This window comes from Lampetra fluviatilis, chromosome 68 (assembly GCF_964198595.1).
Source record: "Lampetra fluviatilis chromosome 68, kcLamFluv1.1, whole genome shotgun sequence".
Taxonomy (NCBI): Eukaryota; Metazoa; Chordata; class Hyperoartia; order Petromyzontiformes; family Petromyzontidae; genus Lampetra; species Lampetra fluviatilis.
Window position 1 is genome coordinate 3,052,288 of NC_136342.1, and position 21,284 is coordinate 3,073,571.

Genomic DNA, 21,284 nt, shown 5'->3' on the forward strand with positions numbered 1-21,284 from the left:
AATTAATAGAAATTAAATTACTTCTATTAATACCGTTAGGTTTTTTCGGTAAAGTCACGTAGGTAAAAAATGAAATGAATAGAAATTAAATTACTTCTATTAATACCGTTAGGTTTTTTCGGTAAAGTCACGTAGGTAAAAAATAAAATGAATAGAAATTAAATTACTTCTATTAATACCGTTAGGTTTTTTCGGTAAAGTCACGTAGGTAAAAAATAAAATGAATAGAAATTAAATTACTTCTATTAATACCGTTAGGTTTTTTCGGTAAAGTCACGTAAGTAAAAAATAAAATGAATAGAAATTAAATTACTTCTATTAATACCGTTAGGTTTTTTCGGTAAAGTCACGTAGGTAAAAAATAAAATGAATAGAAATTAAATTACTTCTATTAATACCGTTAGGTTTTTTCGGTAAAGTCACGTAGGTAAAAAATAAAATGAATAGAAATTAAATTACTTCTATTAATACCGTTAGGTTTTTTCGGTAAAGTCACGTAGGTAAAAAATAAAATGAATAGAAATTAAATTACTTCTATTAATACCGTTAGGTTTTTTCGGTAAAGTCACGTAGGTAAAAAATAAAATGAATAGAAATTAAATTACTTCTATTAATACCGTTAGGTTTTTTCGGTAAAGTCACGTAGGTAAAAAATAAAATGAATAGAAATTAAATTACTTCTATTAATACCGTTAGGTTTTTTCGGTAAAGTCACGTAGGTAAAAAATAAAATGAATAGAAATTAAATTACTTCTATTAATACCGTTAGGTTTTTTCGGTAAAGTCACGTAGATAAAAAATGAAATGAATAGAAATTAAATTACTTCTATTAATACCGTTAGGTTTTTTCGGTAAAGTCACGTAGGTAAAAAATAAAATGAATAGAAATTAAATTACTTCTATTAATACCGTTAGGTTTTTTCGGTAAAGTCACGTAGGTAAAAAATAAAATGAATAGAAATTAAATTACTTCTATTAATACCGTTAGGTTTTTTCGGTAAAGTCACGTAGATAAAAAATGAAATGAATAGAAATTAAATTTCTTCTATTAATACCGTTAGGTTTTTTCGGTAAAGTCACGTAGGTAAAAAATAAAATGAATAGAAATTAAATTACTTCTATTAATACCGTAAAGTAAAAATGATGCAGTTATTTTAGCTGTGACGGTCCCACCTGATGACGGAGACTTGTGTTGCCTCCGAAACGTCGTGATTTATTATTTTATTTTATTTCCATTATTACTGTCATTAGCTTTTAATTTTATTTTTTATCTACGTGACTTTACCGAAAAAGCCTAACAGTATGAATCCTTGCAGTCACGAAAGCTTCAAATCCGCTGTTATACATTTCCCACACTACGATGGTAAGCCACTTCATTGAGCCATCATTCGTGATAGCCAGGTGTGCTTCTCTAAAAACGCGACACAGCGATCGAAACGTCGTGATATTGTTATTATTTTGATTCTTTTATTCTATCTACGTGGCTTTACCGAAAGACCCAAAGAATATGAATAACAGTGACGTGAACATTTCTCTTTTCTACATTCGTGGGGCTAAACAAAAAATGCTAAAGAATCCGTTAAAATAAAATAAACAGTTAGGAGCTCAGCGCGCTAACCTCCAATTCTCACTCACTGCACAAGACGGGGTAGAGGGTGGGGTGGGGAGAAATTTTTCTTGACAAATTCTATACAGAGCCGGGTCGAAACCACGGGTCTTCTAGCTGCGATGCGTGAGCGTCACCAGCACCGTGCCATCGCTGGGGACAGGGGGTCGCGGTTAACCCGGAGTGAACCGGACACGGCCCAAGGCTCTTGCCCCAATTGATTTTCTGCGTGGGACGGGGAGTGGAGTCCCCGTGCTTGAATCTCTCACCCCGTGGTGTCGGGCGTGGGGGGGGGAGAAATCGATAGCAGGGCCAGGGTTAAAAAATTAACCCGTAAAAACAAAGTTTTTCACTATAAATCCTTTATATGCGTGGCATCGGTTTCATTTTATTATTCATTTCGGTTTTTCTTGAGTAAGCAAGCAAGCAAGTGAAGTTAATATAAAGGATTTAAAAATGAAAGATCACCTCTTGACATGCCCCGTATATTCCCGAGGGCACTAGCGTTGACCCGTTTTACCACTTTCAAGAACCTGGCGGCTTCAATTTAACTGCTCGAAAAATAGTCTCCATTGTACAGCGTGGGGGCAGGGATTTCATGCCATGTGGTTAGTCAACATTTGCGTCATCATGAAACGGGCGGCTAGAGTCCTCTCGTCCTCTGGCTTGAGATGGCTGCCACCTATGGGTCAGATGATTGTCTGCCACCATTAAGCAATTTGTAAATAAATATTTTTTTAAAAATTCCCTAAACAGTGTAAAATTGTGGAAATTTTTTTTCACGAAAATTAATTGTCACGCACAACGAGTCTGTGTGCAAAATGTCAGCTCGATTGGATCACGGGAAGTGGGTTAAAAAACGACCGAAAGATTTGCACGGTCGTAAGCGCGCAAGCAAGCACGCAAGTGAACTTAATATAAATGATTTTAAAAAGAATAAAAACCTGTGGATATAAAAACTCTCAAGTTGGACACATGGCAGTGGTAGTCGGACAGTTGATCATCAATTATCCGGCGGCTTCGGGAAAGGGGGAAGTGAGCGTTGGATTTTCAAAAGCGCCGGATAATCACCACCAGGTCATTATTTTACAGAGCTTATTTTTGCACATTCTTCCATGACGTGATGCTTTTAAGTGTTGTGTTATATGTTTTTTTTGTGTTTTAAATTTGGTTACGATGTGAGAGTGGCATGAATAGACAAAAAATACTATGAAAAGTTACTGCACTGTATTTAGCGACTCCAGTCTCGAAGACTTTGTATCGTGGGGGCGATCTAACGTATCGCTAACTGCGCTCTTGTGCCAACCACTTGTGTTTTGACGATCGCCTGACCGATGCAGCCTCGCCCTTCTGCGTGACTTTGCCGAAAGAGCCAAGAGGATGATGCCTTGTACAAAGGTGTCAGTTTTTGTACCAGTTGAAAGGGTAAAAACCTATTACTATATTTTGCCACTGATAAAGGAGGTCTCATAGTGGGTTAGATCGCGTTAATATAAATGCGTTGTCGTTAAACCCGCCACCACCACCATCACGCAACACAAAAACGTGACCAATCGTTTAAGAGTTCAGCACACACCGGTTGTGTGTTTGAGAGTAAACCCCAACGCAACATCTACAATTCGAGTAGCATAATTACAACAATCATCCTCATCATGGCAATGGTGGATTTAACCGCGCTCACTTGATACAGCTATCGTGCTGTGACGGTTCCACCTGAAGACGGAAGCTTGTGTTGCCTCCGAAACCTCGTGATTTTTATTTTATTTGTATTTTTTTATTTTACTTTTATTAATTTACATTTTTTACCTACGTGACATTACCGAAAAAACCTAAGAATATGAACGCGTAGCGGTCCCCAACCTGATAATAGTTTTTTTACCCTTCTATCTGACAACAAAACTGACACCTTTTTTTACAAGGAGTCATGTTTGCATAGACCACAATACCTGCAGTCATAATGCAAACAAAAAACATAACTCTGATAATGTATGCACTGTCCTTGAAGTTGATTGGTCCACACCCGAGACAGCTTTCCTTAGAGCCTAGCCTCACATGGGTTGGACCAGATGACGCCAATAATCGCACAACTCAAAGACAATGCACCATCAGAGTATGAGAGCTCGGGGTAAGCATTTCCACCATTGGAACCTCATTTGTTGGCACCAGGGACCGGTTTTGTGGAAGACGGACCGGGGGGGGGGGCGGCGTTCATCATTGGCTCTTTCCCCCTTTTCAAAGAAGCTCTCCAGCGACGTTTGTTTTTTACTCATTTTGGCTACTAGGGGTTAGCAACTCGTGGGCTTACCAGAACCGTGACAAGTGCGCGGTGCGGGAAAGAGTCGCGGATGGAAGTGGTAAATAAAATAATTGGCGGGCCACGCACGGACTCACCGCTCACCTCCTGCCGCTGTGTGCACAGTCACTTTAACACATAGTCACTTTAAGATGTTTTCTTGTTCATGTTTTTGTTTTTTTGTTTGTTGCTGTTGCACCCGATTCAAGAGCCGAATGGCTCACAGGGCTACACCTAATAAATGAAACTTGAAACTTCAAAAACTGTGCGGCCCGGTTCCTAACAGGCCACGGACCGGTACCGGTCCACGGCCCAGGAGTTGGAGACCCCCTGGTTTAACGGACACATTTACATTTACGTGATCGAACCCAAAAAAAACCACGTGTCATGGATAAATTGTCCACACGTTTCAACTCTACCGGTGCTTTTCTCGTAAACCAGTAAATAAAAAAACGGTTAACACGCAGACAGGTCTAACGGAGCAACCGGGAGACTTGCACAACACAGACTCTGTCTTCTCGACGGACCTGCTCTCCACCTGAGGACGGCTGCTTGCGTTGTGGCCGAAACGTCGTGAGAATTATTTTATTATGTTTTATTATTTTATTATTTACATTCTACGTAACTTTACCGAAAGAAAGAACCAAGAAGATTACACAACGCACGTTTAGCTAACTTCTTGTTCCTCTTCTTTCGTACGGCTGCCCCATGTAGATGCAGAGCAACAACTACAATTTCACATTCAGGTGGTCAAGCCCACATAACCACGTCAGCAGGAGGAAGTGGAGTCGTAGTGTATCACCATCGCCGTGATTTCTCCTTGCTCGTATTTATGAAATGGAGCATTGGCGTCGTTACACATTGTACCACGGTCTGTTCTGGATGATGCCAGTCGCACCGCTACTACTGGCGAGTTTTACATTTGTGCATCATCAGGCATCCGCAGCTATTGCCGCCGCTCCCGAAAAGGGCAGCTGCCACTGGGGGTGCCCCTAGGCTAGACCACACGACAGCAGCAATGTCGCCTCCCCCCCGCCCACCCGCTAGAGAAACCACCGCAGGCTGTGTCTGCGAAAAGTGGCACCTTCCTTTGCAATTTGTTGCGAATACCACCTGTACACGAGTATCATTATTAATATTATTCTAGATAAATAAGACTTCTCGTGTTGCGTTGAGGCTGGTGGCGATTCCTTCAAGCACCGCCGTTGCAGCCGCCGCTGCCACCAACACCACAGCCGCAACCCCCACCACAGCCGCAACTACCACCACCACAGCCACAACTACCACAACCGCAACCACAACTAGCACCACCACAACTACCACCACCACAGCCACAACCACCACCACCACCACAACTACCACCACCACAGCCGCAACCACCACCACCACCACCACAACTACCACCACCACAGCCGCAACTACCACCACCACAGCTGCTGCCGCAACTACCACCACCACAGCCGCAACTACCACCACCACAGCCGCAACTACCACCACCACAGCCACAGCTAGCACCACAACTACCACCACCACAGCTGCCGCAACTACCACCACCACAGCCGCCGCCGCCACCACCACCACCACAGCCGCAACCATCACCACCACAACTACCACCACCACAGCCGCAACTACCACCACCACAGCCGCCGCCGCAACTACCACCACCACAGTCGCAACCACCACCACCACAGCCGCAACCACCACCACAGCTGCAACCACCACCACCACGACTAGCACCACCACAGCCGCAACTACCACCACCACAGCCGTCGCCGCAACTACCACCACCACAGCCACAACCACCGCAACTACCACCACCACCGTAACTACCACCACCACAGCCGCAACCACCACCACAGCCGCAACTACCACCACCACAGCCGTCGCCGCAACTACCACCACCACAGCCACAACCACCGCAACTACCACCACCACCGTAACTACCACCACCACAGCCGCAACCATCGCCACCACAACTACCACCACCACAACTACCACCACCACAGCCGCTGCCGCAACAGCCACCACAGCTGCCACCACTACCACCACCACCGCCACCAGTCGCCACAACCGCGATAGCCGCCAGCGCCACAGCCATCTCCGCCCCAGCTGCCACCAACACCACCACCGCTACCCACACCACCACTGCCACCAACACCACCACCGCCACCAACACCGCCACCAACACCGCCACCAACACCGCCACCAACACCACCACCAACGCCACCACCGCCACCACCGCCACCAACACCACCACCGCCACCAACACCAAAAACCGGCTACAGACCCTCTACCCTGGACTCGAATCTTCAACAAATTCTAAACCCAACATTCCTGGATGGCTTATGTCACCGCCACGAATGCCAAAAATGCTGTAAAACCTCGGGGTTGAAAATATGAATAACAGTGACTTAAAGCTTTCGTGACTGCAGGAATTCATATTCATTGGGTCTTTCGGTAAAGCCACGTAGATAGAAAAAAATAATCAAAATAATAACAATAACCCGACGTTTCGATCACAACACAAGCGATCGAAACGTCATATCTCGATGGCCAAGCCAGGCAAGGTTTGAGCCTGGTTAGCACTTGGGATGGGTGACCAACCAAGAAAGGCGGTACGCACGCCGAGACCTGTGAAACGGACTGGTGGGTGTGGGTGGGTCGATAGAACAGCAGCAGATTGTTGAATCCATCCGTGCGAAGCTGTTCAAACTCCCACCGGGCAAGCGGAGTGATTCGTTGCCACGCGTCCCGATGTGTCGGCAGCAACAGCAGCTCCCCATTCAGCGTCTCATCAGCAGAGTCAGACTCAGCTTAAAACAATACTGGTGAATTGCCAACTTCATTAGACCTCCTTTGTCAGTACCAAAATATAATAATAGGGCTTGTCCCCTTTTTTCTGGCAACAAAGCTGAAACCTTTTTACAAGGATTCATGTCTGAGACGAGGCTCAAAAGAAAGCTGTCTCTAGTGTGGACCAATCAGTTTCAAGGACGATGCATATATTACGAGTGTTTTTTGTTTGCATTTTTACTGCAAGTATTGTGGTCAATGCAGACATAAATCCTTGCAAAAAGGTGTCAGTTTTGTTGCCAGAAAAAAGGGGAAAACACCGATTATTATATGAACTGCCGGCTATTTATAAGGACTGGTTTCGATATTGAGGGGATGTATGTTGAACTTATTTCGCACCGCACGTAGCCAACTGTGCTAATCGGAGGTGAGGGGGGGGGGATGGACAACAAACTAACACACACAAAGCAGTGTCTCATCAGCAGAAGCAGTTAGAATCGGCTCGAACCAATGCTTGTGAATCACAAGATGTCCAAATGCAGGAGTTGGGTTAGTTATGGGGTCCTAGTTCGATGCTAAACCATGTAACACACAAACTAATCATTAGCGTCGTCCATCCGTTGAGAGGACAATCACCCCCAACTTCCCATATCCTCCGTCCTTCCGCATATCTTGTAGCTCTCATCGTGTACAGCAGGGGTGGGGAACTTTTTTTCTGCCAAGGGACCATTTGGATATTTATAACATCATTCGCGGGCCATACAAAATTATCAACTTAAAAATTAGCCTGCTATATTTGGTCAAACGTTTAATTAACTCGCGCCTAATGCGATGGCTGGAACTGCTTCTCTTTGGCGAGGCGTGTGATCTTCTTGGATCTTTCGGTAAAGTCACGTAGAATGGAAATAATAAAATAATAAAAACAAAACATAATAAAATAATTCTCACGACGTTTCGGCCACAACGCAAGCAGCCGTCCTCAGGTGAAGAACAGGTTTGTCGAGAAGACAGAGTCTGACTATTTTTCACCTGAGGACGGCTGCTTGCGTTGTGGCCGAAACGTCGTGAGAATTATTTTATTATGTTTTATTTGTATTATTTTATTATTTCCATTCTACGTGACTTTACCGAAAGAACCAAGAAGATGAATCCCTGCAGTCACGAAAGCTTTAAATAGAGGCGTGTGATGTTAGCTGGTATTGATGATGTCGCTGCTACTCGCAACTGCTTTTCCAGGTTTGCTCCTAGATTTATTGAATTTCGAGTCCCGCCTGCGGTTGCCTTGGCAGGGCCAGACCCAAATGATTTCGTGGGCCTTATACGGCCCGCGGGCCGGACGTTGCCCAGCCCCGGTGTAGACACTCACATGAGCAGCAGGCTGTGTGCGGGTGGGCGAGCGGTGGCCGCAGCTGCTAGCGCGGTGCCACGAACCCGGCGACCCGAGTTCGATTCCCGCTCACGGGCCAACAAAACCGGTGACAATTATCACAATCGATCCTGGGCCTAGACACTAGGCGGACTTAACCTCAAATGAGTATGTGGTGCGGTGTGGAGTAAACATCGTCACTGGGGAGACAAAGGGGACTGCCGGGCGTGGTGCTGGCCACTCACCACCCCCTCGTGTGCCACAGTGGCGGCCTTCATAGTTGCTGCTACTCGCTAATGGCACCTGCCATTACCGTCTGAAGGCTACACGGGGAACCTTTGTGTGTGTGTTTGTGCGAAGGGAACGGTGGCGCAGCGGTTAACGCGCCGTGCGACAAACTCGGCGACCCGAGTTCGATTCCCGCTCACGGGCCAACACGAGTGACGATTATCCGAATCGGTCATGGATCTCCCCTAGGTGGGCTCAACCTTGATACAGCATATTCTTAGTTTTTTCGGTAAAGTCACGTAGGTAAAACATCAAAATTAATAAAAAATAAAATAATATAAAAATCACGATGTTTTACCTACGTGACTTTACCGAAAAAACCTAAGAATATGAATCCTTGCAGTCACGAAAGCTTCAAATCTTGATACAGCACTTGCCCCAAGAGTCTGTTACAGGCAACGACGAAGACTTCAACCGGTCATGGGCCTCCTCCTCCCTACCAACTCCCATACTCAGTCTTAAATGAGTACCTAGCACGGTGTGTACCGAAAACATCAGCACTGGAGAAACAAAGACGGTCGAGCAGATACACTCCCCACCACCTCCCACTAAAATAATGCATAGATGTCACTTACTAACAGCCAACTCCGATTCGCACGCTTGGCTACGTACGGTGCGAAAGAACTTCAGCACGCATACATACAGCACTTGACCCACACACAGCCTGTTCTAGGCTGTGTGGGGGGGGCGGATCTTTGTCCGCGTGCGTGCAAAACCAAAAACATGAGCTCACGACTCTCGGTAGATGATAAAATAAGGAACAAAAACCGTGCTCGCGAGAGGATTCCAACCATCGCACACGTGCTTGCCGCTGTCGCCTCGAAAGTACAAGGGTGATCTCTTTATAGATACACCCCCCCCCCCTCCTTAACAAAAATAACATACCTGTTATCTCATACGGTTTACCCCGTATTCTTGTACAGGGAAATTGAGTTATCAGGTCCACGTTTCAATACGGGCAAAAAACATTGTTTTGTCTTGTTTGTTTGTGTCTCCCTTGTGATGGTGACTTTGTAGGATACACGTTGAGGTGTATAAGGGGCACGGGGGTGACCAATAAGGTCCGAGTTGGACTGCAATAAGGGGTTGACAGGTATGAAATAATGGATAAATCTACAGCAGAGGTCGCAACCGGGTACCCGATACCCGTACCCTACCCGATACCCGGCTACCCGTACCCGGCCGGGTACGGGTACCCGTTTGCGACCCTGGTGTGGCCGGGTACGGGTACGGGTAGGCCGTGAGTCACTGGTGAGTAACCGTTTGTCACTCATTTCCCAACGTCTTGTCTCTTCTCACAATTCAAGTTCCTAGAATCAACCCACCCACGCCTGCAACATGGCTTCATCCCAGAGGTCGCAATCGGGTACCCGTACCCATACCCTCAGTGGGGTACGGGTAGCCGGGTATTGGGTAGGGTACGGGTACCCGTTTGCGACACTGGTGCGGCCGGGTACGGAATCAAAACCCGTTTGCGACCTCCGATCTACAGCGAAAGTAACCGTGGCCATTTCACAACCTCTACGACCGCTGCCAATCAAAACGTTTAAATTCTGAGGAACTAACCACAACTGTGCCACCATGCAGAAGGGGCCACTTGCCCGAAATGTCGCCTTATCGTAAAATATATTTATTTTACTTTTAAAAGGCCGCGTGCGAACGCGTGGAGTTTTATTCCCTCCAACATACGGGGGGGGGAGGGGGGGAGAGCCATTTTTTCCGCGGTATCCAATCAGCTGTTCGGTATCCAAGCGGCCGTTCGGTATGCAATCAGCTGTTCGGCAGAGAGCAAAATCTATGAATGGACCGGCCTGTTATTCGATTCGAGATCCGTAATGCGACGGAGGCGACGTCATGAGGAGCAACGACACGTGGCCCAATTCAATTGCAATTGTTGAATTTACGTACAGAACGCTTGGACATAAGCTTACAAAACGGCGACGAGAAATGGAATGATTTCTATGGGCTTGGCGCGCTACAAGGATTGAGGAGGACACGGAGAAAAATCCACGTGACCACGAAGAGAGAGAAAGAGACACGCAAACTCCAAATATACAGCAGGCGGCGTCAGGGTCGGGATTGAACCCACGACCTCCTGTATACCAGGCGAGGTAGTTAACATCTCCTAGCCACATGCAAACTCCAAACATACAGCAGGCGTTTTCAGGGTAGAGACCGAACTCACGACCTCCGGTATACCAGACGAGGTAGTTAACATCTCCTAGCCACATGCAAATTTCAACCATACAGCAGGCATTTTCAGGGTCGAGACCGAACCCACGACCTTCTGTATACAAGGCGAGGTAGTTAACATCTCCTAGCCACATGCAAACTCCAAACATACAGCAGGCGTTTTCAGGGTAGAGACCGAACTCACGACCTCCGGTATACCAGGCGAGGTAGTTAACATCTCCTAGCCACATGCAAACTCCAAACATACAATAGGCATCAGGGTGGAACCCACGACCTTCTGTATACAAGGCGAGGGAGTTAACATCTCCTAGCCACCGTGGCGCCCAATGGTGTCAATGATCAACCTCCCCACCAGCACAACAACTTTACACGAATGTTACACTCTTCGGATCAAGTCTTACGAGGGTTACCCTGCATTTCCCCCGTTACAGACACACGGACTGAGCTAATGAATACGCTCTTTCATCCGAAGTAAAAATGTAAAAAAAAAGGGTTTAAAGTCACGGACGAGCTCCCCCTTCTCACGAGTTGGGCGTGACAAAACCGCGTAATGTATTATTTTTTTGCGTAACCTCGCGGCTGTTAATGTTTGACGTGCGAGTTAGCAACATGGCCAGGATGTACGCGTGTAACATTTTACATGCGCAGAACGTGTGCGTGTCAATCCTACTGCCGGACGGGTGTTTTTTTCTGGAAGACTTTGCTGTTTTTGCCTGGATTTTTCTGTTGCGTGTAGTCACTTTGAGATGTTTCTTGTTCATGTTTTTGTTTGTTGCGGTTGCACCCGAGTCAAGAGCCACATGGCTCACAGGGTTATATACCTAAATAAATGAAACTTAAAAAAAAAACTGTTCCTGCCGTTTGACGGTCAAGATGGCAATGTTCAGGTCTTATACTCTAAGTTTTTTCGGTAAAGTCACGTAGGTAAAAAATGAAATTAAAATTAATTTAAAAAAAAATTTATTTCATTTTTTACCTACGTGACTTTACCGAAAAAACTAAGCGTATGAATCCTTGCAGTCACGAAAGCTTCAAGTCTAGAATGTCCAGGTCTGCTGCTGGCCACAACGCGAGGGCCTCATCAGAGAGAGAGAGAACCAGTGTCGTTTTTCCACTTAGGATGACGAATCCAAAGAGACCCATACTCATAGAGACCCACAGAGACCCATACTCAGAGACCCATAGAGCGTTGTCGTGGAGAGTAAGTCACTCTATGGGTCTATGTACATCTCTATCTCCATGGGTCTCTATGCATCTCGATGAGTTTACTATGTTGTCCATAGCTTGGGGTGCCGTGGTGGCGAAATGTTAACTTCCTCACCTGGTATGAAGGAGGTCGTGGGTTCGATGCCGATCCTGATGCCCGATGTATATTTTAAGTTTGCATTTCTCTCTCCCGGTAAGTGGCATGGGTTTTTGTCCAGATCCTCTGGTTTTTCCCTCCACAAGTAGACTATCCATGCATTCAGAGTATTTGGCTGCTATAAATTTCCATATAAGCCACCTCGTTGAGCTGCTATCATTTGTGGCCAAGTCACTTCTGAAAAAATTAACCCGTAAAAACAAAGTTTTTCACTATAAATCCTTTATATGCGTGGCGGCTAGAGTCCTCTCGTCCTCTGGCTTGAGATGGCTGCCACCTATGGGTCAGATGATTGCTTGCCACCATTAAGCAATTGGTAATTACATATAATTTTTTTTTCCTAAAAAGTGTAAAATTTAGGAAATGTTTTTTCACGAAAATTAATTGTCACGCACAACGAGTCTGTGTGCAAAATGTCAGCTCGATTGGATCACGGGAAGTGGGTAAAAAAACGACCGAAAGATTTGCACGGTCGTAAGCGCGCAAGCAAGCAAGTGAACTTAATATAAAGGATTTAAAAATAGCTATATAACTCGGTGGGCCTTACCTGATTAAATAAAATATATATATAATTTAGTTACACACAGGCACACAGAGAGTCAACGCATTAATGCTGTGGGTCAATGGGTCTGGTTTTCTGCGGGCCTGAATCCCCACCAGCAAAATTAACTTTCCGCTCCGCTCAAGTTCCACTAATATCGAATCAACTCTACGAGACTTTACCCAGAACCCCCGACACATTGAGCTGTACCATTGGCCGATGAAGCGGTGTTCTCTGGTCTAACATTGGTGGTGAGATAAGGCCATCAACAAGGCCAATCAGTTTCAAAGACAAGGCATACAACATTATCATCGGAGCCATGTTTGTTTGCAATGTTTTGCCACAAGTCCTGTGTGTGGTTAATGCAGTACCTGATTCCTTGCAAAAGGTATCTTATTTGGTATTCGAACATCTTAACACCACCTGTTTTATTGACATCCAGGGTAAACGCCTATTCATATTTTTCATACACAGAGAGCTAACGCGATTAACGCTTTGAGTCAATGGGTCTAGTTCTCCACCAGCAAATCCACATTCCACTCAAGTTCCGCTCATATCGGATCAACTCTACGAGAGCCCTACCCTGACCCCCACCCCCCCACGTTACACACAGACACGCACAGAGCGAATGCGATCTCAAGACGCGGCAAGGCAGCTGGTTCACCACAGTGGGCAATTCGCCGCACCAGCGCCCCACCGAGACATACTTCAACGAAACTATAAAACTTTCTTTGATTTTACCAGGTAAGGACGCGCTGAGATATGTAGTAGCTCTTTTTCAGAAGGGCACCTGGCAATCAGAAATGATGGCTCAACGAAGTGGCTCATCATCATCATCGTCGTCGCGTGGAAATTTACAGCGGTAGGGCAAATTCTCGAAAGGCGTGATGTTGATTCCAAAATGTGGCGAGGTGGTTAAGATCTCGCCACATGCCAACTCTAAATATACAACAGGTGTCAGGGTCGGGATCGAACCCACGACCTCCTGTATACCAGGCGAGGTGGTTCACATCTCGCCACACGCAAACTCCAAACACACAGCAAGCGTCAGGGTCGGGATTGAACCCACGACCTCCTGTATACCAGGCAAGGTAGTTAACATCTCACCACATGCCAACTCTAAATATACAGCAGGCGTTAGGGTCAGGATCGAACCCACGTCCTCCGGCATAGCAGGCGAGGTAGTTAACATCTCGCCACATGCCAACCTCCAAATATACAGCAGCAGGCGTCAGGGTCGAGATTGAACCCACGACCTCCTGTATACTAGGCGAGGTAGTTAACATCTCGCCACATGCCAACTCCAAATATACAGCAGGCGTCAGGGTCGAGATTGAACCCACGACCTCCTGTATACCAGTAGAGGTAGTTAACATCTCGTCACATGCAAACTCCAAATATACAGCAGGTGTCAGGTTCAGGATCTAATCCCTGATCTCCTGTATACCAGGCGAGGTAGTTAACATCTCGCCACACGCAAACTCCAAACACACAGCAGGCGTCGGGGTCGGGATCGAACCCACGACCTCCTGTACACCAGGCGAGGTAGTTAACATCTCGCCACACGCAAACTCCAAACACACAGCAGGCGTCGGGGTCGGGATCGAACCCACGACCTCCTGTATACCAGGCGAGGTAGTTAACATCTCGTCACATGCAAACTCCAAACACACAGCAGGCGTCGGGGTCGGGGTCGAACCCACGACCTCCTGTACACCAGGCGAGGTAGTTAACATCTCGCCACACGCAAACTCCAAACACACAGCAGGCGTCGGGGTCGGGATCGAACCCACGACCTCCTGTACACCAGGCGAGGTAGTTAACATCTCGTCACATGCAAACTCCAAACACACAGCAGGCGTCGGGGTCGGGGTCGAACCCACGACCTCCTGTACACCAGGCGAGGTAGTTAACATCTCGCCACACGCAAACTCCAAACACACAGCAGGCGTCGGGGTCGGGATCGAACCCACGACCTCCTGTACACCAGGCGAGGTCGTTAACATCTCGCCACACGCAAACTCCAAACACACAGCAGGCGTCGTCAGGGTCGGGATCGAACCCACGACCTCCTGTACACCAGGCGAGGTCGTTAACATCTCCAGCAACCGTACTGGCTGATCCAGCGTAGAAGACTAACTGAACGAACACTTGAATGGCTGAGCCTTTGATTTTAATTGCTTTTACATTCGCAACTCCGTCCATCGATTCACTGCTGGATGGATTGAGTGGGGGGGGGGGCTGTGGGGGGGGGACTGTGGGGGGGGGGCTGTGGGGGGGGGCCGTGGGGGGGGGGTTGTGGGGGGGGGGGGCTGTGGGGGGGTGGGGAGCTGTGGGGAGTGGTAGCGTAGTGGTTAGCGCTACGCTGCGCTACGCTGCGCTACGAACCCGGCGACCCGGGTTCGATTCCCGCTCACGGCCAACACCGGTGACGACCATCTGAACCGGTGGTCCTGGGCATCTCCTAGGTCGACTCAGCCTCAAATCATACTGGACATCGAGTGAAAAAGGTCCGTTCGTTAAAAAGCTTAACGCGAGGCGGTTAGACAAGCTCGGGGGTTGACGAACGGGGAGAGAGAAATCCAGCGGCCTCTCCAAAATAATTTGGCTCAAATGCAGTTCGACCGTACTTCGCCACGCTGGTCAACGGCAGGAGGATCGATAGAACAAAGCTGTCAACCCGTTATCAGTGCCCCAAATTATTAGGGCCCGATTCAGACCTCATTGGTCACCACCGTGCAGTGGCGGCTCCCGCAAAATCTCTCAGGGGGGGCAAATGTCTGGATGATTGATAAGGATAAGGTCCACCCATGCAAAGGATAAATTAACAGCTTAAGCATGTAAAGGCAACTTCACTTCTTAAATATTAATGAAAAATAAAGTGACTCTTACAATACATCTTGTTTGTTTTTATACTCACTATTAATACAATCCACTCATGTTTCTTTTATTAAAGATTCCACTAGGTGGCGACAAATAATTTTGTTGGATGAAACGTGCTTACGTATGATGACGTAAGCACGTTAGTGCGAGCCCTCCCGGAAGCCATAGAGAATGCATTGCAGCGCCCCCCCGTTCGAAAAAAAACATCTTTGAATGTAAGTCTATGGGACCACTCGGGGCGATTCTCAGCCGGAGGGAAATCGCCCAAAAAGAGGCGGTACTCCACAGAACGTAGCATGACGCTGATTGGACTATATCCAGAGGCACAGTGACGGCTAGCGTGACTCTGTGGTTGAATGACATTGGTGGTGCGTCGCCCAATCGCCCTAATGAAGAAACCGCCCCTGCCACCGTGCGTGCAGCTTATAAATCTCAACGTTCATCTTACAAAGAAGTCACCATCGCAAGGGAGAAACACAAACAAATAGACGATTGTAATCTTTTTGGGCCCGTGTTGAAACGGCTGTACTCCCGTACGGACCTGAAAACTTCAATTTCCCTGTACAAGAATACGGGGTAAAGCCGTATTGGTTGACAGGTATTCACTACCCAGTGTCTCACTACCCAGTGTCTCACTACCCAGTGTCTCACCACCCAGTGTCTCACTACCCAGTGTCTCACTAGCAGTGTCTCATTACCCAGTGTCTCACCACCAGTGTCTCACTACCCAGTGTCTCACCACCAGTGTCTCGCTACCCAGTGTCTCACTACCCAGTGTCTCACTACCCAGTGTCTCACCACCAGTGTCTCACCACCCAGTGTCTCTGTACCAGTGTCTCACTACCCAGTGTCTCACTACCCAGTGTCTCACTACCAGTGTCTCACCACCCAGTGTCTCACAACCCAGTGTCTCACTACCCAGTGTATCACAACCCAGTGTCTCACTACCTAGTGTCTCACTACCCGGTGTCTCACCACCCAGTGTCTCACTACCCAGTGTCTCACCACCAGTGTCTCACCACCAGTGTCTCACCACCCAGTGTCTCACTACCCAGTGTCTCACAATCCAGTGTCTCACTACCCAGTGTCTCACCACCAGTGTCTCACCACCAGTGTCTCACCACCAGTGTCTCACCACCAGTGTCTCACTACCCAGTGTCTCTCCACCCAGTGTCTCACCACCCAGTGTCTCACTACCAGTGTCTCTGTACCAGTGTCGCTGTACCAGTGTGTCAGTACCCAGTGTCTCACTACCCAGTGTCTCACCACCAGTGTCTCACCACCCAGTGTCTCACCACCCAGTGTCTCACCACCAGTGTCTCACCACCCAGTGTCTCACTACCCAGTGTCTCACCACCAGTGTCTCACTAGCAGTGTCTCACTACCCAGTGTCTCACCACCCAGTGTCTCACTACCCAGTGTCTCACCACCCAGTGTCTCACTACCCAGTGTCTCACTACCCAGTGTCTCACCACCCAGTGTCTCACCACCAGTGTCTCACCACCCAGTGTCTCACAACCCAGTATCTCACTACCAGAGTCTCACCACCCAGTGTCTCACTACCCAGTGTCTCACTACCTAGTGTCTCACCACCCAGTGTCTCACCACCCAGTGTCTCACTACCCAGTCTCACTACCCAGTGTATCACAATCCAGTGTCTCACTACCCAGTGTCTCACTAGCAGTGTCTCACCACCAGTGTCTCACCACCAGTGTCTCACTACCCAGTGTCTCTCCACCCAGTGTCTCACCACCCAGTGTCTCACTACCAGTGTCTCTGTACCAGTGTCGCTGTACCAGTGTGTCAGTACCCAGTGTCTCACTACCCAGTGTCTCACCACCAGTGTCTCACTACCCAGTGTCTCACTACCTAGTGTCTCACCACCCAGTGTCTCACCACCCAGTGTCTCACTACCCAGTGTCTCACTACCCAGTGTCTCACCACCAGTGTCTCACTAGCAGTGTCTCACCACCCAGTGTCTCACCACCCAGTGTCTCACCACCCAGTGTCTCACTACCCAGTGTCTCACTACCCAGTGTCTCACTACCCAGTGTCTCACTACCCAGTGTCTCACCACCCAGTGTCTCACCACCAGTGTCTCACCACACAGTGTCTCACCACCCAGTATCTCACTACCAGTGTCTCACCACCCAGTGTCTCACTACCCAGTGTCTCACTACCCAGTGTCTCACCACCCAGTGTCTCACCACCAGTGTCTCACCACCCAGTGTCTCACTACCCAGTGTCTCACCACCAGTGTCTCACTAGCAGTGTCTCACCACCCAGATTCTCACCACCCAGTGTCTCACCACCCAGTGTCTCACTACCCAGTGTCTCACCACCCAGTGTCTCACTACCCAGTGTCTCACTACCCAGTGTCTCACCACCCAGTGTCTCACCACCAGTGTCTCACCACCCAGTGTCTCACAACCCAGTATCTCACTACCAGTGTCTCACCACCCAGTGTCTCACTACCCAGTGTCTCACCACCAGTGTCTCACTACCCAGTGTCTCACTACCTAGTGTCTCACCACCCAGTGTCTCACCACCCAGTGTCTCACTACCCAGTGTCTCACTACCCAGTGTATCACAATCCAGTGTCTCACTACCCAGTGTCTCACTAGCAGTGTCTCACCACCAGTGTCTCACCACCAGTGTCTCACTACCCAGTGTCTCTCCACCCAGTGTCTCACCACCCAGTGTCTCACTACCAGTGTCTCTGTACCAGTGTCGCTGTACCAGTGTGTCAGTACCCAGTGTCTCACTACCCAGTGTCTCACCACCCAGTGTCTCACCACCCAGTGTCTCACCACCCAGTGTCTCACCACCAGTGTCTCACCACCCAGTGTCTCACTACCCAGTGTCTCACTACCCAGTGTCTCACTACCCAGTGTCTCACCACCAGTGTCTCACTAGCAGTGTCTCACCACCCAGTGTCTCACTACCCAGTGTCTCACTACCCAGTGTCTCACCACCCAGTGTCTCACTACCCAGTGTCTCACTACCCAGTGTCTCACCACCCAGTGTCTCACCACCAGTGTCTCACCACACAGTGTCTCACCACCCAGTATCTCACTACCAGTGTCTCATCACCCAGTGTCTCACTACCCAGTGTCTCACTACCCAGTGTCTCACCACCAGTGTCTCACCACCAGTGTCTCACCACCCAGTGTCTCACTACCCAGTGTCTCACTACCCAGTGTCTCACCACCAGTGTCTCACTAGCAGTGTCTCACCACCCAGTGTCTCACCACCCAGTGTCTCACTACCCAGTGTCTCACCACCCAGTGTCTCACTACCCAGTGTCTCACTACCCAGTGTCTCACCACCCAGTGTCTCACCACCAGTGTCTCACCACACAGTGTCTCACCACCCAGTATCTCACTACCAGTGTCTCACCACCCAGTGTCTCACTACCCAGTGTCTCACCACCAGTGTCTCACTACCCAGTGTCTCACCACCCAGTGTCTCACCACCCGTGTCTCACCACCCAGTGTCTCCCTACCCAGTGTCTCACCACCAGTGTCTCACTACCCAGTGTCTCACCACCAGTGTCTCACCACCCAGTGTCTCACCACCAGTGTCTCACCACCCAGTGTCTCACTACCCAGTGTCTCACTACCCAGTGTCTCACCACCCAGTGTCTCACTACCCAGTGTCTCACTACCCAGTGTCTCACCACCCAGTGTCTCACCACCAGTGTCTCACCACCCAGTGTCTCCCTACCCAGTGTCTCCCACAAAGTCCCATCGCAAGGGAGAAACACAACGAAATAGACAACTTCTTCTTACTTAGTTGCCCTATTGAAACGACTGTACTCCGTACGGACGTGACAACTTAAATGTCCCCCTGCACAAGAATACGAGGGGAAGGGTAAAAATAAAAACCTCGTATGTGTTGACACGGGCTACGAGGAGGGAAGGAGGAGAAATGAGCTTTGAATGAAGGAGAGTTTGGCACCGCAACTTTTTTGCGGTCAACTAAAAAAAGTCGCCTGCAACTCACCGAGACGGCGATTGAAACAGCGGCTGAGGTGACACCCGCAACTTTTTTGCGGTTCAACTAAAAAAAGTCGCCTGCAACTCACCGAGACGGCGATTGAAACCACGGCTGAGGTGACACCCGAAATTTTTTGCGGTCAACTAAAAAAAGTCGCCTGCAACTCACCGAGACGGCGATTGAAACAGCGGCTGAGGTGACACCCGCAACTTTTTTGCGGTTTCAACTAAAAAAAGTCGCCTGCAACTCACCGAGACGGTGATCGAGACAGCGGCTGAGGTGACATCCGCAACTTTTTTGCGGTCAACTAAAAAAAGTCGCCTGCAACTCACCGAGACGGCGATTGAAACAGCGGCTGAGGTGACACCCGCAACTTTTTTGCGGTCAACTAAAAAAAGTCGCCTGCAACTCACCGAGACGGCGATTGAAACAGCGGCTGAGGTGACACCCGCAACTTTTTTGCGGTTTCAACTAAAAAAAGTCGCCTGCAACTCACCGAGACAGCGATCGAAACAGCGGCTGAGGTGACATCCGCAATTTTTTGTGGGTTGACGAAAAAAAAAAGTCGCCTGCAACTCACCGAGACGGCGATTGAAACCACGGCTGAGGTGACACCCGAAATTTTTTTGCGGTTCAACTAAAAAAAGTCGCCTGCAACTCACCGAGACGGCGATTGAAACAGCGGCTGAGGTGACACCCGCAACTTTTTTGCGGTTCAACTAAAAAAAGTCGCCTGCAACTCACCGAGACGGCGATTGAAACAGCGGCTGAGGTGACACCCGCAACTTTTTTGCGGTTTCAACTAAAAAAAGTCGCCTGCAACTCACCGAGACGGCGATTGAAACAGCGGCTGAGGTGACACCCGCAACTTTTTTGCGGTCAACTAAAAAAAGTCGCTTTCAACTCACCGAGGCGGCGATTTAAACAGCGGCTGAGGTGACATCCGCAACTTTTTTGCGGTTTCAACTAAAAAAAGTCGCCTGCAACTCACCGAGACGGCGATTGAAACAGCGGCTGAGGTGACATCCGCAACTTTTTTGCGGTCAACTAAAAAAAGTCGCTTTCAACTCACCGAGGCGGCGATTTAAACAGCGGCTGAGGTGACATCCGCAAATTTTTTGCGGTCAACTAAAAAAAGTCGCCTGCAACTCACCGAGACGGCGATCGAGACTGCGGCTGAGGCGACACCGGCAACTTTTTTGCGGTCAACTAAAAAAAGTCGCCTGCAACTCACCGAGACGGTGATCGAAACAGCGGCTGAGGTGACACCCGCAACTTTTTTGCGGTCAACTAAAAAAAGTCGCCTGCAACTCACCGAGACGGCGATTTAGACCGAGGCTGAGGCGACACGCGCAACTTTTTTGTGGGTTGACGAGAAAAAAAGTCGCCTGCAACTCACCGAGACGGCGATCGAGACAGCGGCCGAGGCGGCATCGTCGGTGCTCGCCCCCTTCTTGCGCCGCGAAAACAGCTTCCCCACTCCGGCCATGCGATCGCCTACGCGTCCGACTCGCCCAGGCGACGGGAGGCGAATGCATCGGTTTGGTTCTTTTTAATTACGACGAAGGACAACATCGCCTCAGATATCGCCTCAGATATCGTCTCAGATATCGCCTCAGATATCGCCTCAGATATCGTCTCAGATATCGTCTCAGATATCGCCTTAGATATCGCCTCAGGTGTCGTCCCCGCGCCCGCGAACTCAAGAGAGCGGCCACCTCGCGCGAGTCGCGCCGCCCGCTATTTAAAGGGCGCGAACCTCCCCTCGCCGCTTCCCATTGGTCCGAAGCTCGGCGTCGTGACGTCATCACGCACGCACACGCACGCGCGCGCGTGTGGCGACGTACGTGTTTTGACCACGGGAGGGGGGGTGACGTCATCACGCACGTACGGAGACGTACGCGTTTTGACAACGGGAGGGGGTGACGTCATCACGCACGTAGGGAGACGTACGCGTTT

General features: G+C 48.8%; 1 protein-coding gene across 3 annotated transcripts in view; it reads right to left on the minus strand.

The window, feature by feature from the left end:
• LOC144952601 (rho GTPase-activating protein 45-like) overlaps positions 1 to 21,065 on the minus strand; it is a 121,084-nt gene extending 100,019 nt beyond the window's left edge. For all 3 annotated transcript variants that reach the window (XM_078883090.1, XM_078883091.1, XM_078883089.1), the window contains exon 1: positions 20,725 to 21,065. In XM_078883090.1, the coding sequence (XP_078739216.1) occupies positions 20,725 to 20,814 (90 nt within the window). In that variant the 5' untranslated portion in view covers positions 20,815 to 21,065. The remainder of the gene's footprint in view (positions 1 to 20,724) is intronic.
• Between the last annotated feature and the right edge of the window lie 219 nt (positions 21,066 to 21,284).